This window comes from Acomys russatus, chromosome 24 (genome assembly GCF_903995435.1).
Source record: "Acomys russatus chromosome 24, mAcoRus1.1, whole genome shotgun sequence".
NCBI classification, from domain to species: domain Eukaryota; kingdom Metazoa; phylum Chordata; class Mammalia; order Rodentia; family Muridae; genus Acomys; species Acomys russatus.
In genome coordinates this window covers 20,304,834-20,331,403 of record NC_067160.1, presented here as the reverse complement: position 1 = coordinate 20,331,403, position 26,570 = coordinate 20,304,834, and the positions used below count along the sequence as shown (strand labels likewise).

The 26,570-nt window shown below is 37.0% G+C and overlaps 1 protein-coding gene across 7 annotated transcripts in view; it reads right to left on the bottom strand.

The window, feature by feature from the left end:
- Window positions 1-26,570, bottom strand: part of LOC127207716 (sodium channel protein type 1 subunit alpha) — a 278,089-nt gene that overhangs the window by 5,155 nt on the left and 246,364 nt on the right. For all 7 annotated transcript variants that reach the window (XM_051167150.1, XM_051167144.1, XM_051167146.1 and 4 more), the window contains 8 exons: window positions 20,145-20,265; window positions 18,350-18,504; window positions 15,785-15,958; window positions 13,979-14,101; window positions 6,063-6,344; window positions 3,667-3,720; window positions 2,868-3,005; window positions 268-372 (listed from right to left, as the gene is read on the bottom strand). In XM_051167150.1, coding sequence (XP_051023107.1) covers window positions 268-372; window positions 2,868-3,005; window positions 3,667-3,720; window positions 6,063-6,344; window positions 13,979-14,101; window positions 15,785-15,958; window positions 18,350-18,504; window positions 20,145-20,265 — 1,152 coding nt within the window. The remainder of the gene's footprint in view (window positions 1-267; window positions 373-2,867; window positions 3,006-3,666; window positions 3,721-6,062; window positions 6,345-13,978; window positions 14,102-15,784; window positions 15,959-18,349; window positions 18,505-20,144; window positions 20,266-26,570) is intronic.

The window sequence follows — 26,570 nt, the reverse complement described above, 5'->3', positions numbered from 1 at the left end:
TGGGTATAGAGTTTGAATTCTAGGTGTATAATTTTAAGTCATTTGAAGACAAATTTGCATTTCCGGTGTTTTTTTCTGTATATTCTTATTATTTTGGTGTTTTGAAAAAAATCTATTAGAAAGATATGAACTAAAGATATTCAAAAAGTACAAGGTTTTTTTTTTGAGGGGGCATTGAGGGTGCTAGAAATAGTAATTGATTTTCCCTGTGTAACAAAACTCATTTAAGGTTGTTGCTTTGTATAATTTTCACTTGATAATTCTTACTCCAGGTCGAGGGATAGGCTTTTGTGGCTTTTTTGAACCCAGCTTCTTCATGGCATTGTAGTATTTCTTCTGTTCTTCTGTCATAAATATGTCTTGGCCTCCAAAGTATAGAAAGGAAAATCAAAACTGGTTAAAATTGTGTACATTCCTACATAATTTTTCAATATTATATGAGGGATTTCAAGAAATTGACATTATTTTTTAATAAAAAAACTAAAAGTACACTGCAGTGATTATAATGTTTAAGTTTTAAGATGGTTCAAAACCATCTTAAAGCCATTATTGCAATATTGAAAAAAAAAAAAAACCAAAGCCCAAAAACTCTCAAGTGGTTACTCAAGACCATATACACGGGTAGTAAATCTTAGTTCATTGGGGCACTAAATATTTAGGTCCTTACATTAAGCAAGTTACCTTGATGAATGCAATATAATGATTTTTCTATTCAGATGTATAAAAGAACTGAATAACACACACACACACACACACACACACACACACACACACACTACATATATTGAAGTTGACTATAAAACATCTCCTTAAATCTGTCCAAAATTCTAGAGAAGGGACTGAAACAGGCCCGGAGGATCTAAGAAACGAGTGAACGTAAGAAGACTGACAAGTGTGGGACAGGATGGAAGGTAGAGAGTTGAACACCAGCTGATAAACACAAGTGGAGCAGGGTACACTGTTACTAACTGGGGTCTATCAGTGTTAAAGATAATGCCTTGTAGTATAAGAATCCTCATTATCAATAAGCAAACATAATCAACAAATACCATGAAGTCCTCGTACATAAAGAAACACAATTGGCTGTGACATATTTAAGCACATTCAAATATACGATCCATAAAACACACAAAATTAAAGTTAAAATTTGTTTCCATCTGATAAATATCGAATATTAAAAGCTAAAGAGAACATTTAATGTCCACGAGAGAGCTGGAACAAGATCATGCTCATGCACTTTATTCAGTTGACTGGCTACGTTACTCCCAGGCAGCAAAATTCTTCACTCTGTACAGTTATTGTAAGAAAATATTTAAGCACTCAAATATTTTGCAGGGAAAAAATTGACTTAATCCATTAAAGATTAGGAAGAACGAAATTGGCCAAGTTATAATAAATGCATAAGAACACTTTTAAGAAACAGAAAACTCTGTCAAAAAAAGTATTTGAAATTGTACAGTATAAAGCATTTCAGGGCTAGGGCCATGGCTCAGTGCATATAGCTGACAAGACTATCTACTCAGATTCAATTCCTGGTACCCACATGGTGGAGGGAGGGGATCCACTCCTGTAAGTTGCCCTCTGACTACCACACACTTACTGTGGGATGTCCACCCAACTCTCCTAATCAAATGACTGTAATTTTAGGAAGTATTTCAGAGATGGATCAAGTGGTAAATGCTTTACATATTGGCATGGGTACCTAGGCGCAGATCCCAACACCCATATTAAAGTGGACGTGGCAACGTGTGCTCATAATCACAGTGCTGGGGATGCGGAGATAGATGAATCCACTGATCTATCTGAATTGAAGGGCTGGAGGTTCAAAGAGGGACCGTGTCTTAAAAACTATGGTGGTTAGTGATTGAGGAAGGTAAGGAATGTCTACCACTGGCCTTTACATGCATGTGCACACTCAACTTCACAGACACTTGCACACACATACATGAACACACACACAGATATAGAGATAGATAGATAGATAGATAGATAGATAGATAGATAGATAGATAGAAAGCAACACATGCACACAGAGTTTTACAGGGTCAGACAAAGTGATGTGTGTCTATAGTTCCATCATTTTTGAGACTGATGCAGGATTGCTCCTGGTTTTAGGCCATTTAAGGCTATATAATGAGGCCAGCCTAGCCTGGATTGTAAAGTGAGGCTGTCTCAAAAAAAAAAAAAAAAAAAAAAAAAAAAAAAAAGAAAGAAAGAAAGAAAGAAATGAGAAGTAGTTCAAAAAAGGAAATGCTCATGGAAACAGTTTGAGCAGGGAAACATGAAATGTGAACCGTGGTTACTAGGGAGTGGTAATATTTATTTGCATGCTTTCTTTAATGTACATATGTAATTAGAGCAATCAAGTATGCCTTATACATAATAATAGACAAAGCAAGAATTCCTCAAACTAAAACTGGAAATGATTGCTTTTAATTAAATAAGTAGAAGAAAGAAATACAAATTATAAAAGTGATAGAAAAGGGCACAGAAGTAGTATATGCACTGAACACAATTTTAAAGTTTTGATGGGTATTTATTGATTATGTATATTAATGAGATTTAGTGTGATATTTTAGTATATACATGTGTACAGTGTTCTCTGATCAAGCCAAATCTTTTTCTCCACCCTTCCACATGCTTTTCCAGCCTCCAGTGATCTTTCAGCTGCAAGTACCTTGTATGGGGGAGTGAGGAGTTGCTAAGGATAGAAGATGGGGTGGGGTGGGGTGGGGGGTAGGGGTGGGGCGGGAAAGGCCATTAACTATTTGGTTTCTGAATTCAAGATCTCATCTTGATTTGAAATTCAAATTGCATGTTAAGCATTCTATTGCCTTGTGTTAGGAAATATTTTTAAAAATACTTATCTTCTTCTTTTGCTGGTTGAAATTGTCTATGATGACACCAATAAACAGGTTCAGGGTGAAGAAGGAGCCAAAGATGATGAAGATGACAAAATAGAGATACATGTACAGACTTTCCTCATATTTAGGCTGTAGTTCAACCTGCCAAGGAGAGCATTTTGTTAACTGCTAGAGCAGGCTTAAATGTTGGGAACACATTAATGCTTTTCTGCAAGACCATATGATTATATTCTTAATAATAATCAGTATATTTTATTCTCATCTCAATAGCCTCAAAAAAAAAACCTCTCTGAAAGTAGACACTGAAAAGGTTTTGTGTAAAAAGTAACATAGTGTGACAATCTAAAACTATTTATATAACTTTTAATGTAACTAATACTTTGTAATTTTAGCTTTAGATTTTAAATTTGAAAAGTTTTAAGTTAATAGAATTTCAGAAATTTGAAAATATTAGTGAACTCATGTGGTGTCTCATATCTGTGCAGTCCCAGAATTTAGGAGGCTGAGGCCAGAGACTTTCTATGATTACCAGGCTAGCCTGGGCTACAATGTAACACCCTATCTTCAAAACAGCCAAAGAAAATTGTTAGTGAAAAGCAGCTCTTACAACTATATAAAGAACACTTTAGAATCAAGATTCATTAGTGCATGAAGGTGTATAGCAAAACAAACAAACAAAAACAGAATCATTAATTTGGGTGCTCTCTGATCAATACTGCTGCCCTTAAGTACAAACTCAACACACTTTTTACCTGAATATATATATATATGTTCCAGAAGATGTAGCTATAAAAATACTTACATTTCTGGAATCAACTGCTGCATACATGATATCCATCCATCCCTTAAATGTGGCCTATTGGAAAGGACATGTATGTCTTACTTTGGGTTAAAATTCAAAACTGACACTTATTAAATATTCTTAATGTACATGTTTTAAAAAATATTTTAAAGTCATTTCAAAACAAATTTTCCAAGGAGTTTTGAGTCAAGATAGAAAGTAGACAAAATGGCCATCTGATTTATTTTCATATTTTATAACCAGCTCTAAAACAATTCTCAAAATTATCAAACTATTATAATTTTTCAGAAAGTTTAAGAAATGTAAGCAGACTTGGCAATATCTACAGCAATTACAAGTTAGATCTGAACATATTCTGCAGAAACCTTTTCTACCAGACGATCAAATTGACAGCACTTTAAGTTTTCCTTTACTGTAAAAGTCTTTGAATCATATGAGTATATATAATAAGTTGAAGCTACTCTTTTAAGAAAATTTTAGACATAAGCCTATATTCACTTTCTGTGGTATAATCGTTGACATGAATGAGTTAACATAGATAATAAAAGTGTGAAAAATAGGACTGGCACTTGTCATCTGCACATTGAAGAGGGACAGATCCATCTTCTAATGTCTTACAGGCATTTGCTGTGTCATAGAACACAAAATTTAAGGACATAAAACGAATTTTCCTTAATGGGGAAGCCTGGCATGATTCTTGTGACATATCTTTGCTTATACGTCACTGACTCTTGTGGAGTGGTGGATGAAGTGAGTGTGACAACAGAGGAAGGCTTCTTAGTCAGAAACCAGAACCGCCTTTCATATCAAGGAGAGAGGGATGGGGGACGAACCCTTGGCTTAGGTCAATTACAGAACCTGTTTATCACACACTGCATTCAAGAACAAAGAAGTCATTTGAGGAATTACTAGTCAACAGAGAGGTGAGAGGTGCGTCTGTGCAGTCTGGTGTGAAATGGCACTTTAGGATTTGTTTACTTATTAGCAGCACCTGAATAAGAGCTGGGTGCAGAAAGAAAATGTTCAATTTTCTTTCTGTAGTTTTATAAAGAGAGGGATAAGTTTAGAGGTGCTTATAACTACAATTATCAGTGCAGGCTAGCGTGAGGGACAAGGGAAAGCTAGCAAATCTAGTGTAGAATTTAAGAAATCATTCTTGCTACATTAAAAAAGTCATTATGTTAAGCTATAAACATTCAGAGTAGGATACAGATTCTGGAACGGAGAGGGATTCCAAGAAAAAAAATAGACAGATTTATAAAATAACCATAGTAGAAATGTTTGTGAAAACTGGAAGACGTTTGGGAATAGTATGGGCTTGTTTGCTTAGTCTGGTTGAGTAACAGAAACCTTAATCTGCTGAGTAAAGTAAATTTATGTTCCGAATACCCTGAAGAAGCAGAGAGGGAAATTATATAGCAGTTTTAACGTCAGAACAAATCAAGATGTACTTTTAAAATAATCTGGCCTTTGTTTACACTCACTGCTTTGTCGCAGATAGAAGTGCCACTGGATAAATATGTGTAAGGCATCGCCGACCTTTGTGGTTTTAAAAAGAAGTTATAAGCTATTCTTAGAAAACTAATAGGATGTTTGGGGTAAATTAGAACTCAATAATGGTAACGAAAGTTCGTCTGATAGGAGACTAGAATTGCTTGCATTTGAATTCTGCATGCTGAGGCTCTGCTATTTTCATTTCACTATGAAAATAAAATCTTCACACCCAACCATCTTTCCAAAGTTTCCAATCCAGATCACTATACTAAGCATCAGTGAACTTCTACACATCAGTAACTGTCCAGGCATATGTGAAAGTGGTGTGTGTGTGTGTGTGTGTGTGTGTGTGTGTGTGTGTGTGTGTGTCAGAGAGAGACAGAGACTGAGAGAGACAGAGAGACAGAGAGAGACTGAGAGAGAGAGACAGAGAGAGAGAGAGAGAGACAGAAAGACAGAGAGAGACAGAGAAAGAGGGGACACAGAGAAAGACAGAGAAACAGAGACAGGAAGATATAAAGAGATAGACAGAGACAGAGACAGAGAGAGTGCATGCCTGAGGGAGGACACTCTGGAAAAAAAACCCAAGCTTTTCAATTGAAATAGAAAAAAGAAATCTGTGACCTTATTTAGTTATTAATGACTTTTTAATAAATTACAAAAAATATGAAAAAAAGAAAAAGAAAATAAGACCTTTGGGGAAAACTGCAATGCCTGGACTCTGTTGACTACGTCTGTTCAGGTAAAAATGTTTCTACTCATCTGGACTCACAAATTAATATTAACAAATTACACCACTGAAAAAAATTATAATGTTTCTTGTTAACTAAATGACAGCTGTAACTATCACTTCACTACTATGCTGAGTGATAAAATTTTCAGAAGAAATAGTGTTCACTTACAACTTGAAGCAAAGAGAGATACCCAAATCCTACATTATCAAAGTTCACTTTCACATTTTTCCATCGGGCAGTCTCATTTCTTTCTATTAGTTTTTCGCAATCAGAATGATTATTCACTTCGGTGATCTCAAATATGTCACCAGTTGTGGTGTTAACACAGTGGTAGAATTTTCCAGCAAACAAATTTACGCCCATGATGCTGAAAATTAGCCAGAATATAAGACAAACCAGAAGCACATTCATGATGGATGGAATTGCTCCTAACAGGGCATTCACAACCACCTAATACACAAATGGAGACAAAGAAAAGTCAGAATTCTTATTCGTTAAAAGCAGAAAGACAATCCCCTAGGAATCTTTGGTCTTTACTTATTTTTCTAACAATAGTTTGTTTAAGAGCGAAGCAAAAAAAAAAAAAGATCTTAAAATAAAACTCATTCTTTTAAAAACATTATGCTTAGGAAAATAAATATAGGCAGTATGCAAAGGAATGGAGAAAGAGAAGAAATTTAATATAAAAAAGGAACTAAAGGAAAAGTAAAATCAGAGGAAATAGCTACTAGATGGAGACAGATGTGTAGTTTATTAGGGAAAAAGAGAGAGAGAGAGAGAGAGAGAAGTAGAAATTCCTAGACAGAAGATTAGGTCATTAAAAAACAAAACAAAACAATATGTTAAAGAACAGAACTAAAACATTTGGACTGGAACTGATTTGACCAATATACTTTTAAAATAAATTAAAATTCAGATGTATTAAATATAAGACTATTTTAAATACCTAACATATTTTTGGCCTTAATTATCCATGCATTGCTATAACTAATAATAGTTTTTGCATAAGAAGCAAGACAATTTAGCATTATGTATTTCAGTAGATCATCACATCGTTTATTTCAAGCTCCAGTCATGTCAGTTGTTTCATTTACTGAGTTTAATCCAATAAACTTACTATAAATGAAACACTTGAGAGAATATTTTCTTAGGAAAATAAGAAAAGGAGGGATACTGTACATATTTGTCAACTCTGATGTGAGTATGCAAAGTCCTGTGCTAAATTATTTTCTCCGTTTTTTTGTTATGAAAAAGGAATTTACCTCCCTCTTATCCTTAATTCAGGACCACAGATTAAAAGTGTGGAGTTTTATATTTGATACACTGTAGTCCCAGCCTTCTTCTCTATGGCTCTCCACTGAGCTGCACACAAGTAGCTAAGAGGGTGAAAGGCCGGCTCTAATATGCTCTCACATGGCAGATGTGTCTCAGGCTTGAACATGAGTGACTGAGATTAATTCCACTCATGTGGGATTACCTGCTCCTCTTGTCCATTTGATTCAGAATGTCTTTTATTTGCTTTTGATATAGTTTAATTTTAGAATGAACTTTTTGCCTGTCTGGCAGAAGTACAAGAGACAATTCCTTGCATTTTCTTGGAGCCCTGTTTGAACTCTGTAAGAGACAATATCCATCAGGGTCTGCAAAATAGTGTGTTAAGGTAGGCCAAAGGAAATAAAGAAACCAGTAATAATAAAAATGAGGCATGGGCATGAAAGGGTTAATTCAGATGGAGCTGTCCAGGAAGAAGATAGGCCTATGTGGAAAAACTGATAGCTACTATCTCATTTTATTACCTGTCTAAAAGAGTTAACACATAAGCCTTCCTGTACGTATGTATGTGTGTGTGTGTGTGTGTGTATATATCCTCAATTTAGTTTTAAGTTATTTATGGAGAAGGAATTTTAAAAATACTTTTATATATTATTTTAAATGCACCCATAAAGTTAGATTTTATTGAATCTGATGAATAAACACTAAATTGAATAATTGTGTCTCTTTTCTGAGTGCTTCATCTCCCATCCACACTGGAGTTCTGTGTCTGCTGAGGACAGAGTCCATACTAAAGTCTGAGCTTCTGCTTTTAAAGCTTGTGGCACTGAACATTTCGACACTAGTCTGTGGGTCTCATGCAGCTTTCTTCACACTTTTTCACCTTGGCCCTGATCTCCTTTGTGGCTCTGCGCTCAGTTACTTTAGAATTACATTATTGCTAGATTTTCCCCTCTCCTTCTTTCAGCATAGATAGAGTGAATTTACCTACTCCAAGTCGCATTTTAAAAATTCTATTTTTAAAATATTTGTATACATTTTTATTATAATTATTTACATCACATCTCGATTGCAATCCCCTCACTCTTATCTTCTGAGACTCAAGGACGTACTCTTGGTTAAGAGAGCTAGCTGCGAGTTGTATGGACGAGATGAGGGGTGAAAGGGTTGCAGAGGGGTTGTCAGAAGCTCCAGGAGGAGACTATCAAGTGGCGGATCTGGACCCACAAACTGATGCGCCAATCAAGAGCATTGGAAGCAGAGAACCTCCGCCTCCTGTTCACATGTAGCCATTCTCACTCTCCCCGTGGAGAAGGGGAAGGAAGAGCAGAGACTGCCTCTGACATGAACTCTGGTGCCCACAATGATTCTCTAGCCATTAGAAAACATTTCCCTCTCTTCGGCATCAGCATCACGTGATAGTCCGTGTGTTTACTTTCCTTGAAACATTTTTAAAATTACTGTTTTTTGTGAGTGCGTGCGTGTGTACGTGCATGCATGAGTGCGCGCGCGCGCGCGCGCGCGCGTGTGTGTGCTTGCTATAACACTTGTGTAAAGGTCAGAGGTCAATTTGCAGGAGGTGGTTCTCTCCTTTTTATTACATGGGATTAGTTCTGGGGATCGTGCTCAGGTGCTAGACTTGGCTGTTGAAGGAGCTCACTAGCCGGAAACATTTCTCCCTTCAGCTTCCCTGAGTGGCTACACTTCATGGCCCTCTAAGGTGATCCCTAAGTGTTAATGTCTTTGCTTGAGAATGATGGACTCTTCTTTCTTTGCAATTCCATGACCAGTATTTGCTCTTGAAATGATCTCCCTTCTCAAATAAGCACATCTTTTATTGAGTCTAATTCTACACACCAGGTCAAGCTTTTGAATTCAGGAATTATAACTTTAGTACTGGAAAGAACTACAAGAACAGTTTGATACTTGTGTTTCATTTGGAAAACAAGACTAATGAAGTTAAAACAAGTTAGTATCAGAAAGTGGACCAGAATTGACATCTCATACTCTTTCCTGCTCACCCTGTGATTTTTTTTTCAAGAGCTTCAACCACTTCTGGATTTCTCTGACTGCTCTGTGTAAAAGTTAATTATTTTTCCTATATAACTGGAAAATTATGATATTTTAGTGTGTATATGATGAGTGAATATATGTGTGTTTGCCTGAGACTGCATATGTGTGTGAGGTGTGCATGCACATATGTGGAGGCGTTAAATAGGAGCTCTGGGGTGGGTTTTCTTGGTTGTTTTTCATCTTATTCTTTCAGTCGGTTGAACTTATAGCTTGGTGACAGGGCAGGTCTGGATAGCCAACTTGCTGTGGAGATCGAGTTTCATCTTCATAGCTCTGGAGTTACGTGTGAGTCACTATGCCCATCTGACATTTACGTGAGTTCTGGAGATCCAAAGTCCAGCAGTCACCTTTGCCTGGTTAGGGATTTAACCACTGAACCTCTCCCCAGAGAGATACTAAGATATTTCTAAAAATGTAAGATACAAAGATACATTTGCGAAATATCAAGACTTTGATTGTCTTGACTGTGACAGAGAGCTTTGACAATAGGAATAGAAAAATGATTGAACAAATAAGTGAAGTAAAATTTATCTTAGCATGATTTGAAGACAGCATAATTTTAGCTTTTATTTCTAAAAGATGTGAGAAAATTGAGTAAAGACTTGAATAAGAAAAAATTTTGCGTAATATAATAAATGTGAGAAGTCTCCTTTGACACAGGGACTGGTTTTGAGTTAAAATTAACCCACATTACTGAATTTGTGATGATTCAAATACTGTGTAGGAATATAGTTCAGGAGAAAATGGACAAATTTGCCACAGATTTGGCCAAGTGAGACATTTTGTTTTACAAGGAACTTTGTATTGAAAAACACTTGGCATAGCATCAGAGGACTAGCCACTCAAAATCCACTTTAGTTGTGATTTCATTAACTTACAGAGCAAAGGAGCACAAAAGGATTGCCTCTCCCAAGAGCCCAACCATCCCTTGTTTCTTCAGAGAGGGAGGTGTATTAATTCTTTCTCGTCTCTAGGGAGAGTCGATAATTGGCTCCCATGTGGGCATGTACTGGGAAGAGCTGGTCTAAATAAATTGGAAAGAACAAATGGAGGCTACAAGGTATGTAAAGGGAGATGTCTAAGAAAGGAGCGTGCCTGATGGGTTGAATATAGAGGTTGTCTTTTCTAACAAAGTTTTTAAAAAATCTCCCAGTAGAATTTCTGTATTTGTAGCACAACTAGTTCTTAGAGTCTATTTCTTCTTTAGGGTTCATACTTCTGATTAAATCAATGAGGTGATATTAGAAATTTTAGTGCATTTAAAACCATCATCTAAGACGAGACTTTTTCATTTTTTTTCAAGTAAATGCTAACCTATGGGTTTCATCTTTGTTTCAGAAAAACAGAAAAATTATGAGAATAAGAATATAGAAGTAAAAAAGTAATAAATCATGACTTCTGCATATGAAAAGTAAAACGAGTTTTCAAAAAAACCTTGATACCTAAATCAGTGTTATAAAATCTTATTAGGATGAATGTGTCAACTATCCAAACATTTTCTTTTTCCAACTAATAAAAATTATCTTTCTTACATAAGACTATTAAATTTTAAGAGGAAAAAATCTAGATTTGGGTTTTTTGGGGGTGATTCACTGTGATATCTTCTAAGATACTGGAAGTTAATTGTGTTGGCTTATAAGGAGTTGGCTTATACATTAATTTCTTACTGCTCATGATTTTTTTTTCTACATGAATACTCTATTCTATATAGTTCAGTGAGGTTGATTTTTCACATTTCTTGGTTTTCCAAATTAAAACAGATTGTTTTCATATTTCACTGTTTCACAGATATCTTGCCTTGCTACCTTTTGCAAATAACACATTTTATGCAATAAAATGAGAATGATCATAGTCAATAACTTCCCTATGATACCTGATATGTTGCACTTTAGTCTCTGCTCACACACATCAACAATCAATTGATGGAGTAAAGCTGGTCCACTGAGGGACCAGAGCAGTGTTTCCAAAAACAAGGAATATATGCCTCAGTCACTATCATGACCGTGACAAATTAATGTTTTCATAAATCATCCTAAATCAGGGCCCCCACCCTCCCTCACCAATCAAGTAATTTCCCCATAAATGAATAATGAAGTATACAGTATTTAAATTACATTCAGTGAAACTTAACAAAGGTATGCACTACTGGGGTTATAATCCACAGAAGGTAAATCCAGAGATATCTTCTTTTTTTTTTTCTCCCAAAGAAATTTAAGCTCATTGAGAGTAGTGGATTTGGAAGTATATACTGTGTGGTCCCTACTGTGGTGCAATCGTACCCTTCCCATCCCCTCCCTCATCCCACTACACATAAGTCACAGTGCAAGGATTAAAGGTAGCAAAAGGGGTAATACAGTACCCATAATAAAGGGCTGAGGGGAGGGACCACCGCTCCACCCCATCCAAGTTGGAGCAAGATTATCCTATATAAAATAGAAATATATAGTTTATTATTAGTTAGAGAGGTGATATGACAGAACATTTGGTGTTACTTTTTGTATATGATGCTCACTGTCTGTTTCCCTAGCAATCACGACTTGAGTTCTTTTTGAAAAGGTATTTATGATTTCCCAGATTAGGAAATTAAAAATACTAATTTAAATACAAGTTTTATTTGACCCTAGGTATTCACGACATCAGTTCACTCAGTTCAGTTTCACATGTTGAAAAATTTGGACTGGAAATTTGAAATACAATAAATGTTCAAAAGCTGTCAGCCAAAAATGTGCATAAAAACATGCAAAACACAAAGAGCAACGTGATGATAACTCATTTATTTACTTTCTGACTCCTTCCCAAGCACTATGCAGCATGCTTTATTCAGTAGTGTTGCATAAAAGCACATGCTTTCAAAGAGTGACAGAAAATCCAAAACAAAATGGCTGCCTGGTTTATGCCTTGGCCCAGCTACTGCAATTCTCTGCTGGCAAGGATAATAAAATGAGAGTTTCTGAAGGTATTCTAATCTCCCTTCCAAGTTACAATCATCATCACATCCAACCTCACCATTGCCCACAATTACATTTTTACAAAGTTTAAGGACTCTCATACCAGGAATACAAAAACGCGATCAATAAAAGGTTAGTTTTGACTTTACAATGCCAAACTAGTGGTGGGGAGTTGTTATTGCTGTGTGGTGTTCCTGGCCTCATTGTGAGCCATGAACATACTCAGAAACCAACTTCTTAGGATCTACACACATTTTTTTTGTTTCTATCACTACAGTTAAAAAAAATAAAAGTATTATTAATAGTAATTGATAAAGTTATTTCTGCAAAAAGGGAAAATAGTCCCATTGTTATGGAAAGTAAATGCTACGTATTAAAAATAAATGACTACATTTAATAATCCCCAAAAAGATCAAATTTGAAATGTTTTCTAACAGTCTTATATACTTATATATTCAGAATTGGAGAGCCTTTTAATGTGGATTTTAATTTAGCTAACATATTTTTATATTAAAAAGTACAAAAGTAATGTTTTCCTTGACAACTGGAGTTGCTATTCTGAAATAAAAGTGCTCTTTTAATTGGAAAAAATTAAGTTTTGCATAATCTGGAGAAAATTCATGATACATTTTTAATACAAATGGGAATACTTGTGTGAGAAATCAAAGCTTCTTTGTGCTAACTTGTGTCAAATGAAAAGAGGTCTTCATATGTGTTAGGGAAATTAGAAATGACTGTTAAGTTTCTTAAAGCATGGTATAACAATACTTAAAATTGTTTTTTATTTACAAGGGAACACAGACTGTATATCATCTACATGGGGTAGAGAGAAGCCTGAACAACCACGTGGTTTTTAAGTGCAAGTGAACCTAAGGAAGTGACAGGACAATACTTACTCTTTGTTTAGAGAATTTAAAATTTGATCTTAAATAATAAGAAAAATCAGTTTTTACATTATGCATCTTATATAAGTGATTGTTTTATGCATTTAAATAGTCATAATAACAATAGGCCAATAAATGCAAAAATTGTAACCTGTGATCAATTATGGAGGTGGGAATAATGTTTTGTGTAACTGAGATGTGAAATTTAATTTAAGGTTCATTCGTGAGTCATCTATGGTAATGAGTAAGAAGTACATGTTCTGTTTCTTTTCCCTATCAGCTTTATTTTCTTGCATAAGATGTGTGGGTACATATAATATTTAGGTTAATATCTTACCTATTCATTAAGATTAATTCAATTACAACTGAGGCAGTATTAGGGTTGATTCAGTCAGTGGTTAATATCTGCCCTTGAATAGTGAAAGTTTTGGCATTCTAAAGACAAAACATTCAACATCTCTTCATTTTTTGATTTGTGCTCATACACACTTGTGATTCACATTATTTTCAATAAGATTCCTTAAGTATAAACATGTTATCAAAGGAGAATTGACATGGCCTAGAATTATCCTCAGGAGATTATTACATAACTCCACTCAGTTCTCTAAGAGAGTATCTGCCTCCCCCCCTTTTTTTTAAATCAGGAATTACAAGGAAACTCCCAATATCAATTATGAAATAAGGTCATTTTAATTAGCAAAGCAGATAAATGATATTAAATCATTTTCAGAGAGGCCCATTTTCTCTTGCATATCACCAAGAAGTAAATATGCAGCAGAGAAAAGGACAAAGTAGCAATTTTGCAAAGGGTTGCCATTCCTTTTGCATGCATGTACTTCTTGTTAGTTAAACTGAATTCAGTCTAGCTTTGGCGATATACAATGCTCCAGAGTTTTAACTTTCTTACCCTCATCCCTTCAAATCGTGATAAAGCTCTTAGAGGTCTCAGAGCTCTTAGTGTCCTTAGGGATTTGATGGCCCCAAGTTCAGAGTAACCCAAGGCATTTGCTGTTAAACTGACCAGTGAAACCTGCACAATACAAATAACAATGAGTACATGACACCGATTTCATTCAGTTTGCAGTTATCAACTAACATAACAGATGCAGTTTTTATTTGTAGCTGTTCTGTTATTCTACTAAATGAATATCAGTAATGACTCCTAATAACATATTGCTGTACCCATGGATCAGTGCCTCACTCAGCCCTCATCAGAGAAGTGCCTCTTTGCAGATGATGGTAGTTAACATAGAGAGCCACAACTGGACAGTGTTGAGTGAGAGGCCTTGGAACACTTCTTTCTAAATGGGACGTCGTCATGAAAGCCCTCCTCTCAAGGCTTAGGGAGCTTTGTGGAAGAGGAGGCTGAAAGATTCTGAGAGCCAGAAGTGGTAAATGACTCTAAGGAAATAGTTTCTTCCAGATACAACAGAGTGAGTTGCATGTGAGCTCACAGACATATTGGTAGTCCACATAAGACCTGAAGAAAATTTAAACCAGACTAACTCCCAGCCTGGGGGAGGGGAAAAGAGCAGTATGTCCTACCATAACCCACAAGCTATTTGCAACTGATACCACTGGAAGAGAGATCAGTTTTCTTCAATGGAGTGACACTGGGTATATGAACCTTGTGGTTAGAAGTAGCTGACCAGCATAAAATGGATTCAGGTTTTTTTGTTAGTTGGTTAGTTAGTTTGTGTGCTTTTTTTGTTGTTGTTATGGTTTGGTGGGGTTTTGTTTTGCTTTATTTTGTTTTTATTTTACTCTTATTTTCATTTTTTTTTTCTTTAAAAACAACTGAAGTTGCCAGGGAAGGGAGGACAGGAGGATCTGGGAGGATTTGGGGGAATGGAAGTAATATAATCAAAATATACTGTATGAAAAAATTAAGTAATAAGAATAAAAAGGACATAGAAAAGTATTAAAAGTAAAGACTTTGCAAAATACCAAACCCTAACCAAAGTATAAGTTTCATTGAAAACATGAGGTAGTTTCTTATGATTAATTTCCTCTTTCTATACTGTAAAATTGATTATTTCTTTCAGACTTCCTTCAATTTACTCAATTCATTTTGACCTGACTGAGTGGCGTTATTACTTGTTTCAAGTAAATGAAATGTTAATTATTAATAACCAGAATTATTTATAAGGATTTTTGGTACATGAGGGACTTTTTGTAAATCTCATTTATATCAAGGAACATTTCTTCCTTGTCACGAAGTAAGTATGTCTTTCCCTGCCCTCTACAATCTTATTTCTAATGGAGTTTAAAATCTCTGCATAAAACCTTCCAGTGAAAAATTATATTAGTACTAGTAGTACTCACTATTTCTTTTGTTCATTGATTTTCTCTACTCATGGGGAAGAAAAACAATCAATGAATTGGTGTATATCCAAACTGGAGTCTGTCTGGTTCATAACATGGCAGAATAAACATCATATCCCTTAAATGTCTTTTACATCACATACCTTATATATTACAATATGATTTAAAAAATTTGTTACTCATACTAGGCCTTATATCCTTCCTTTAAATTAGTTAATAAGTTAGTCTGAAACTTCCATGGGCTATGCTATCATTTGGTGAGAGAGTTTAGGGCTGGGTAGCCTGTCTTGTGATCACAAAACAGTGGCCAGCTTTTCACCTTTTTAGAAGTAGGATACAGACAAGACAAACTCCCTCAAACAGAAGGCACACCATGGAAGATACCTACATCAACAATTAAGAAGTCCAGCCAGCACCATGCATTGGTGAAATATGTTTGATAGCCATAAGCCACCCATTTGAGAAGCATCTCCAGGATGAAGATGTAAGTGAACACCTTGTCAGCATACTCCAGCATGGTTTTGATTGTCTTTCTCTGATCAATGTATATGTCTTCGAAGGCCTAGAAAGAACACATTACACATTTTAGCTTTCAAATGCCACTAGTGTCATAAAGCTAGATGTTTGTGATTATACTGCACATGGTGTTTCCTCGGGACTGGAGAGCAAAGTCACAGTGTTATTGTTGCTTGGTTACTCTTCAGGTCTTTTCGTTATAAATCAGAAGGAAAGGTATACTTTAGATAGCTTCTAAAACAAGAAAGAGGTCTTCATGACTTCATTCTTCCTATAGTGAAATTATAATTTCATGAGTCAACTAGCTAGGCCAGGAAGTATTTCTTAATGCCGTATTGCATGACAGCCATTGGGTTTCCTTTCTTTTCTTTCCATGCTGTGGGTGTGACTTAGTGGCTACAGCATTTTTTCTAAAGTATCTGAGATCAAGAGTTTGATCTTTAGCACTATGAGGAGAAAAAACAATCTCATTATGTTTTTATGTTTTTTGCATAGGAAAGAGATTGAGTAATAAAAATGTTAGTTTTTAAAAAATTTTTATTAATTTATTCAGATTATAACTCAATTGCCATCCTATCACTTGTATCCTCCCATTCCTCCCTCCCTCCCGCTTTCACCCTGTTTCCCTCCCATAGGTCTAAGACAGAGGGGGACCTCCTCCCCCACTATACAGTCATAGGCTATCAAGTCTCATCTTGGTATCCTGCTTATTCTTTCTTTGAGTGCCAACAGGCCTCCCCACCAAGGGGAGGTGTTCAAATATGGAGCACCAGAGTTCATGTCAAAGTCAGTCTCCACTCTCCACATAACTGTGGAGAATGTCCTGTGCATTGGGTAGATCGGAGTAGGGGTTCAATGTTTATTATTGTATTGTCGTTGGTTAGTAAAATAGTTTGTGCAGACCCCGCTGGGCCCCAATCCACTCATCATGATGTTCTTCTTGTAGGTTTCTAGGACCCTCTGTGTCCTTCTATTTCACCATCTCCTATATTTCTCTTGCCTAGAGTCTCAGTAAGATGTCCTCATATCTATCCCAATCTTCTGGTAAGTGAAGACTTTTGTGGGACATGCCTTTTGGGCTAGTGCCCAAGTATAAGTGAGTATATACAATGTGAGTCAAAAATGTTAGTTTTTATAAAGCAGAAATTAGGATTTATCAATGTACTATTCAATTTTATTAACTGCTTTTTTTTTTGTTTTTTTTTTTTTTGTTGATAATTTTACTTCTCTTCTCTTCTTTCCCTTTCTTTATCTCTCTCTCCTCTAGACAGGAATACTCTGTTTAACAGCTGTTTTTGTAGACCAGGTTGGCCTCTAACTCACAACGATCTATCTCTTTCTCATGAGTGCTAGAATTAAAGGTGTGCACCACCATGACTTGCAAGCTTATTGCTGGCTCTTGTTTCTCTGTTTGTTTTTTAAGACAGGGTTTCTCTGTGTAAGCCCAGCTGTCCTGGAATTAACTCTATAGGCCAGGCTGGCTTCGAACTCAGAGATCCACCTGCTTCTGGATCCGGAGTGCTGGGATTAAAGGTGTGTGCCACCATGGCTGCCTAACAATTTTACTTTTTAGCAGAGATAGTGTGACATTACTTAATAAGAATGTGAATTTATTTTTCAATTAGATCCAACTATGTATTGTTCTAATATAAACAGCTGGTAGTTTACCTCAAATATATATTTCTTTCAATGATGAAAGGACATTTTTCATCTAAAGTGATGTGTAGAAGACATTTGTTCCATCAAGAATTCTACAGGAACATATATAACTGATTTTAAAACTTGTCAGTAATTGTGGCTTAAATATTTCCTTATAGCTAAAATTCTAAAATGCTATCAATATAGTTGTACATATGTAAATAATTTTCAGCTGAATTGAAATAGACTCTGATGAAATGAACACCTTCCTATAAAGGGAATCCAGTCCTTAAAGAATTACTCAGGCAAAGTACCCACTGCTGTTTGTTACCAGTAGCCATTGTTTTCTGAGTAGCCCAAGAATAGTGAGCCCATAAGAAAGGAGACAGAGAAGTGGTTCCCAATGACCTACTGCATGCCCACAAAGAGTTCATCGGGAACTCAGAGTAAATAATCACAGTAATGGCACTGATATGAATGTTGCTGTGACTATCATAGTCATGTTTAGTTAAACAAAGAAAGAGCAATTTAAAATTCATTTCCTTTGTTTATAATGGGCCAAGGTTTCTGAGCTATTTCATAATGAGCAAACATTGATGAGTGATGAGAAATGTGTGTGCACACATAAAAGCAAACCCAGAGAGGCAGTTACTTATTAAATTTGTGGCCAGAAGATAGAAAGGTGCAGTTATTTGAAGACTCACTGGCAACTAAGGCAATTAAGCACAAAGGTTAAAAGGCCACTAGTGTGACATTTTCCATGTTGCTACGGTAGCACTTAGGGTTCATGTTCACTCACCAGGGCACCACTACTCAGAAGAATCATGAACACAATGAAGGTCTCGAACCAGTTGTGTTCAACTATTCGGAAGCACGTTCTCCGCAGGTTCCACCACTGTTTTCCTCTTCCTTCTTCCACACTGATTTGACAGCACTTGAATCTCCGTACGCAGCCTGCAAGCAGGAGGTTCCAATAGGAATAGAGAAGACAGCTCTGCTGCCTCCTAGCACACAGGTCCTCAAGCCCAGTCTCAGCCTTAAACCATCAGTGCTTTCCCCTCATTTGCTGCAATCACACTTTAAGCTTAAAGTAACAAGTAGGAATTTATGAGCAGTGGCGAAACAATGGACACCAATGCACCATCTTCTTATCTCGCCTGTTCTTTCACACAATGTTGCCTTTAAAGAAAAATACTTTGTAAATGACAAAGAGGGACAAGTAGGTTGCCTCTACTGTGTGAACTTCCTGCGTTCTATTGAGGCTACTAGTGTAGAAAAGAACTTCAAAATGAAGCTAGTAGCGGGACAGAAACTTTCCCTCTTAAGAAGCGTGTAGAGTAGCAGTGTAGATTTCATCACCACATGGATACACTCCTGGTGCTCCAGAAAGGGTGAACTTGCTTTTCCCAGAGTTCACTAACAGATGATCTGCACGGCCCTCATTTGATGTATCTTTGACTTCCTCACATTGTTTTTGTTTACTGATTCCAGCTGGTGGGTGGTGGGCATCCCTAACTACCTGTCTACACACTGTGGAAGAAAATTAAAAGGGAAAGTGCCTAAGCACTTTACTCTAAGTTTTAAAGGAAAAGAGAGCAACACAGGAACCCTGCCCCACAGCAAAAAAAAAAACAAAAAAAAAGAAAGAAAGAACAACAGGGAAAAGAGGATGGATGTCAGAAGAAAATAGAGAAAGAAAAAGAAAGGGTAAGAACAGAAGAAGAAAGGATTGCAGGAAAGAGCTAAGGAACAGAGCAATAAAGAGGAAAGAGAGAAGAAAGGAAGGAAAGCTGGCAGTAACACCAAAGGAAGAATGTTTTCATAAGTGAACTGTCAGGCGAAGTAAGTGGGTATTCTTGTTAGAGTTGGTCAGCCAAACAAGAAACCTCCCGGTGGACATAGGAAGGTAGTTTTGAGAAAAGTTTAGAGTGATGATGTGTATAGTTTCTATAGGGGACAAAGACAGACTGATGGCATTTAGGCCTTTAAAGAAAAGGACAACAAGTGGACAGTTGAAAACACAACTACTATTTTCCAAACTCAAGTCATACTAAACACTAGCTATGCGAGCTAGGTCTCACACATCTGCCTGTTTGACATCAGCCTCAACCAGCTACCATGCAGGGGCCAGGGATCCAGAGCACTGCGTATGTCCTCTTCTGGCAACACACGTTAGGAATTGTACTTTTCCAAAAAAGAAAACTTGGCTTTAAATTTGGAATTCCCTTAATTTTCATGGCCAGAAAACTTACTATAAAGACCAATTCTCTTTGTGACCATCGAATAGATGTTTAAGGTGCAAATGTATTGTGAAAAACAAAAACAAAAAACAAAAACCACCATTCCTATTTTCTCTTACAAATACCAATTAATCATGATTTTAGATGGAATTAAAGTATTTTTCTCCAGCTCCATAATCTCTGCTATCGCACGGAAGGAAATAATGAGAACTTTAGATTCTTGAAACAGTTGAAATGGGTCTGTTACCAAGTCCTGTTTTATTTAAGCGGCCCACTTGTGGGTGGTCAAGAGTTGAAAAGGCCATCACCCACGCTCTGCAGGTGAAGTGGGAGCAGGGACATTCTTATCTTTACCTTCAGTGAAGCAGGCTTCGGGCTCAAGGGTTTCTTCGGGTTCTATGACAGGTTGCTCCTCTGCGGGGGCCCCGATGTCCACTGTGCTCCCTTCCGAGGAACTACTGCTTTCATTGAGTTTCTGTGCATAAGATGGGCATAGAAAGCAAACCCCTTTACTTTAATGCCTTCATGAGTGGCATACAAGGAAGAGATTATTATTATTATGAACTTATTTTGCATTTTTCTTGGGGAAAGGTGATCTGTAAATTTAGAGTAACATAGAGATTCAGAAGCGGGCATGGGAGAACCTCACTGTTGATTCCTTGGCACGGATTTTTGTATCCGATCAGATTGCTGTGTTGTGTTGGGATATTACAAATGACCTTCAGTGTCAGGTAGTGAAGAAACTGCTTCCCATGAGTGAGGAAGGGGGATGGGTGTCATGATTTGTACGCATGGGGAGGAGAGAGAGAGAGAGAGAGAGAGAGAGAGAGAGAGAGAGAGAGAGAGAGAGAGAGAGAGAATGAGAATGAAACTAAGAGAATGTCTATATTAGAAGGAAATAAAAATCATTTTGTCTATAAACATTTACGTATGTTTCTTTAAAAGCTCCTACTTCTGAGCAATTGTGATCTGTCACTTTTACTTACATTTATAATATTCATTGCTGGGTAGATAAGAAGACCAAAATTACTTATTATAAAAGTATTCATATTTTTATGTTCCGTATATCCTTTGGAGAAAAGATGTCTTATAATTAGTAAAAATTACATCAATAAACAAATAACATTAGACTATTAAACAGGTTCAATTACTGAAAAATATTTTAGAACCTAAAGTGTTGCAGAAATAATAGACCAATAAATGCATAGAAAAATCAGTTTTCTCCTCAACAAGTGATGGGTTTTTGTTTTGTTTAGTTTTGTTTCTGATGCACAATGTTTACTTGGGAAGTGACAGAAGACAGAGGAAGTGGGACAGCAAGCCAGATCTGTGGTTTTAGTCAGTGGGCTCCTGATGTACCCAACCAAGGCTGGGCGTTTCTCCACCAACTCCCATCGCACTTGAGTAATGCACCAAGTGTTCTCTTATTTCCGCCTTAAGGAGTCCATTCTCCCCATTAAAATGCTGTCCTGCTAGATCCCCCCAAAGCTCCCCATTACCTCTTTCAATTCTTTTCTCAGAGGCCTGAAATCACCACATTAAAATGGAACACCTTTGACCCTGTAACTGGCGTTCCTGACACACTTGTTCCGGTCTAGCAGCTCGTAGTCTACACACATACTATTGGTATCCCATGACACTTGTTACGGTGTATGCTCATGTGTCTCTCCCTGCAAACCAGAGGACCAATGCCTGTTCAGCAAAGCACCCAAGCATCCGGAACAATGTCCAGAAAGCTAACCAAAGTAGTGGGTGTCTGAGATTACCTTCCCTGTCAGAGTGCTTTCTGGGTAGTTTCCCTAGGAGATGCTGTCAATGGCCTGCCCACCTCTCCGTTGTCCTGCCACTCATCTATGTGGGCAGTTCTACATAGATGGAAGTAGAGGCAGTCTCACTGTCTGAATGTACTCTCACGGAGCAGTGTTAGGGCGATAATCCAGGAGTAGCATGCAAACAAGTAATATTTATACAAATATGCCATGTGAAGCTAATTAAATAGGAACAGCATTTTTCAGGGTTTGGTTCTCTTTTTGGCTTCTCAGGAGACAAAGATGACACAAAACACAGAAAATATCAACTTATTCCTAAGATAGGATCTATCTCTGGGTAGTCTTTGTAAAGATGGAATGTTGCCTTTCAAATTCGGCTAAGAGTAACTAATGCATTTGATAATTTAGTCAAGAAAGATGCACTGAATACTTACAGTGTGTTACTTACTTAGTGTTTATCGGCAACTAAAACACCCATGACCCTATTTGGTATTTGAAATAGAGTATTATAGTTTCAAAACTATAAATTTATGTATACCCTAAAAAGCATCACATCACCTGCCCACTCTACACATATTTTTAAGTAATAAAATTTAAGCATCAGAGTTCGTGTGAAAGTCACACCCCACTCTCCACTCAACTGTGGAGAATGTTCTGACCATTGGCTAGATCTGGGTAGGGGTTTAAAGTTTACTGCCTGTATTGTCCTTGGCTGGTGCCTTAGTTTGAGCGGGACCCCTGGGCCCAAATCTGCCTATCATAATGTTCTACTTGTAGGTTTCTAGGACCCTCTGGATCCTTCTACTTTGCTATTCTCCCATGCTTCTCTCATCTAGAGTCCCACAAACTCTGGTGCCTTATATTTGACCATGTGCCCTGGAGGGGGAGACCTGGTGGCACTCAGAGGAAGGATAGCAGGTTACCAAGAAGAGACTTGATACCCTATGAGCACATACAGGGGGAGGAAATCCCCCTCAGGAACAGTCATAGGGGAGGTGAATAAGGGGAAAATGGGAGGGAGGGAAGAATGGGAGGATACAAGGCATAGGATAACCATTGAGATGTAACAATAATAATTTAATAAAAAATTTAAGCATCATGATAAGACTATTAATAAGAATGTCATATATACAAAACAGACTTTCCTTTGTATTTGCTCAAGAGATGATGGCTTCTCCATCTGGGCCTGTATCCCATTTACTGCCTTCCTACATTTTAAATTTCTTGTGGAATAGAAAATTAGAGGTCATGGGGATCTGTGCTGGCACGAACAATCAGTCATAGTTCTGAGCATCCACTCTGAAGATTACCTCTGACACTACATACAGGTCTTCACTTAAAACTAATTTTAACTCTCCAATATTATGATGTTAGCATGTTTACCACATTGAGCTCCTGGAGCTTTCACTGTTCAATGCAGGATAAAACAATTTTTAACTCTACATTTGGCCTGTACTTTCTTCGAATGACCTTATCTTTGATTCCACCACTTCTTCTGACTTGAAACTTATCCAAGGATAAATCATGCATTTGCTCACCTAAAAAAATGAATAGAGTGATTAGACAGTGGGCTTGAGTCACAATGGCCATCATTCATCAGGATGTGGCCTTCTGGAGATGCCTGCATCATTTCCTCCGTATCACTGGAATTTATCATTGGCTGTAAAGTGGCAGTTACAGGCTGAGACTTGCCACTTCTGGTAAGTAAGTCATGTCATACCAGTAGCATTTACTGGCATTATCAGTGTTGAAAGAATTATTCCTTATTTTACAAAAAGACTCTGTGAGTAGCATTTTATCATCATCCAGTATTTTTCACTATAAAAATGAAAGCATTCATGGAAGTGTAAGAGAACTGACTGGACAAGTGAAGGGTCTTTATCAATATTCATTAATTATGAGAAATCTTATCTCCACATTGAAAATTTTATGTGTGTCAGAGAGGCAGATGAAACTTAATTTGAATAGCAAATTTAACTTGCTGAACATATAAGAGTGATCTGCTAGATTTCTAAGTATATTTTACAATATCAGCTATCATTTAAATAAAACCTCTCTTTTAGTGGTATTATTTTTTCAGTGCCAAATGGAACAAATAGTTGCCAAACAGTTTGTTCTCAAATAACCTCTTTGTAAGTGAGCTATTTTCCATATAAAAATTGCTCCATTAAATTATAAGGTGAATGATGCTACCAAGAACATATACTTAAAATTTATTTTTATTATGTTTGTTTAATTATTTTGTATATGCATGCATGAGTTCATGTGTACGTATGTGTGTGTGTGTGAGAGAGAGAGAGAGTGTGTATATGTGTGTGTGTGTGTGTGTGTGTGTGTGTGAGAGAGAGAGAGAGAGAGAGAGAGAGAGAGAGAGAGAGAGAGAGAGAGAAACTGTCTCTGTGTGTATATGTGTATGTACAGGTGCATGTGTGTCATAGCACACAAAAGGAAGCCAGAAGGCAACTCCTTGATGGAGCAAGTTTTTTGTTTTTTGTTTTTTGTTTTTTTTTTACTTTCTGGGTCTCAGCAATCAAGGTCAGATCTTCAGACTAGGCGGCAAGTGTCCTTACTAATGGAAGCATCTTTTTTAAAAAAAATTTTTATTATTAATTTATTCTTGTTACATCTCAATGGTTATCCCATCCCTGTATCCTCCCATTCTTCCCTCCCTCCCATTTTCCCCTTATTCCCCTCCCCTATGACTGTTCCTGAGGGGGATTACCTCCCCCTGTATATGCTCATAGGGCATCAAGTCTCTTCTCGGTAACCTGCTGTCCTTCCTCTGAGTGCCACCAGGTCTCCCCCCTCCTTGTTATTATTTCCTTATACCAATGGTGTCACAGTATAACAATGACATTTATTAGTAAAATACTGGTAATAGCTAGCTTTACTTCTGGCCAACCATAGCATCTTTTTTTTTTTTTTTTCACCAGGACCACTGTTTTCACTGATACCTGTGAAGTGCTGACTTTTTATTCTGCCTTAAAACAAAACAAAACAAAACAAAAAACAACCAAACAAAAAACCTAATGATTATTTATTTGATGGAATTAAGTACTACTTTTCTTGTCCTATGGAAAAGATTTATCACAAAAGCCCAGAAAGGCAAGCATGGTATGTAGCCACTTATAAGTGGATAATATTCAGAAAGTACAGGATAACCACGAAACAATCTACAGACACAAAGACGCCAAGGAGGGTCCAAGGAAGGATGCTTGAATCTCACTCAGAAGAGGAAATAAAATAGATATCTGAAGATAGAAGGAGGGAATTGGGTGGAAGAGGGGGTGGAAAAGGTAATGGGTAACCCGGGTGGGGATCAGGTATAGAAAGAGCAGGACTAAGGGATTGTGGAAAGAACTAGGAGGGAGAATGGAAATTTGAGGGTAGAGGAATCTCTAGGACAAGGAAAGTTCCTGGGAGTCTATGGGTGTGACCCTAGATGAGACTCCTAGCAGCAAGGGTTAAAGACCCTGAAGTCACCACCACCAGGGGAGACTTCCAGTGGAGGAAGGGGGACACCAACCCACCCTAGCACATTCATGAGGTGTAGGGATAAAGATGGAACAGAGATTGAGGGACTAGCAAGCCAATGACTAGCTCAACTTGGCACTCACCTCATGGTAGAGAGCCACCTCCTGACACTTTTAATGATATTCTGCTATGCTTGCAGCGGAAGCCTAGCTTAATGTCTTCTGAGAGGCTTCATCCAGCAGCTGATTGAAACAGCTAAACAAAAGGTCGAGCTCTGACAATATTATGGTAGAGTGGGAGGAAGAATAGAAGGAACTGATGGGGTCAAGGACTCCACAAAACATGCAGAGTAAACAAACCTAGGCCTGTGCAATTAAAGAAGGTGCATGGGCTGGACCTAGATCCCCTACACATATGTAGCAACTGTGCAGTCTGGTCAACACGTGGGTCTCCAAACAATGAAAGTAGGGGCTGTCTCTGACTCCGTTGCCTGCCTTTGTATGTCTGTCCCGTAGCTGGGCTGCCTTGTCTGGCCTCAGTGGGAGAGGATTCTGCTACAACTTCAGATATCAGGGTGGATTAGTACCCCTTGGGAGGGTCCCCCCTTCTCTGATAAGAGGGAATGGGGGAGGAAGCATGAGGGTGGGACTGAGAGGAGAGGAGGGAGGGGGCTGGGATCAGGCTATAAAGTGATAAAGTAAATAAATAAAGAGAAGGAAAGGAGGAAAAAGAAAATGTCTGAGAAACGCCTTGACTGAAAATTGCAAGAACCCAAAAGACATTATATTAATTTTTGACACATTTTCAAAATGTCATTTTGTGTAGAAGGCAAATAGACACCTACTTCAGTAAGATTTATTTATAATATATTTATAGTCATGTTTCATATTTTGACTTTTTTGATACTTACATAAAGTTTCACTCTTATAAAGTATTTTAAAAGAATATACACAGGCTGACAGGGGTTTTGTTATTTTTAGATCAGCATTCTAATTGATAAAGATAATCTGAGCTTTATATTACTTTTATCTGTACCTTAATCTTGTGAGTTATTGAAACAATTCTTTGTTATGAGGCTATAACAGGACAAAGAGACAAAAACTAAAAAATAAAAACAAGATAAACATTGGTGTGTAACTGGAAACACACACAACCATGTTTACCAAAAGTTGATTACATATAGGTCTGTCCTTCTTTAGTTAGAGAGAGTTCTGTCTTCTAATTTATATTGATTTCAGTTTAATTGACATGAGATCAGACAATCCTGTGTAATGTCTGCAATTTTGAATTTGTTAAGCTTTACTTCGAGTTCCAATACACAGCTCATATTTTTAAGCACTTACGGATACTTGCAAATAACTCTAAAATTAAAAATACAAATACTTAATAATAAGACAAATGTAAATTTAGAAAAAAACATATTTCACTTTCATTATTATGTCATTAAGGATCTTATTGTCTTTATTTAATTTGTTACTCACATTTTAATCATAGAATAAATCATTGTATCAGGACTCTAAAGCAAGTGTATGCTTAT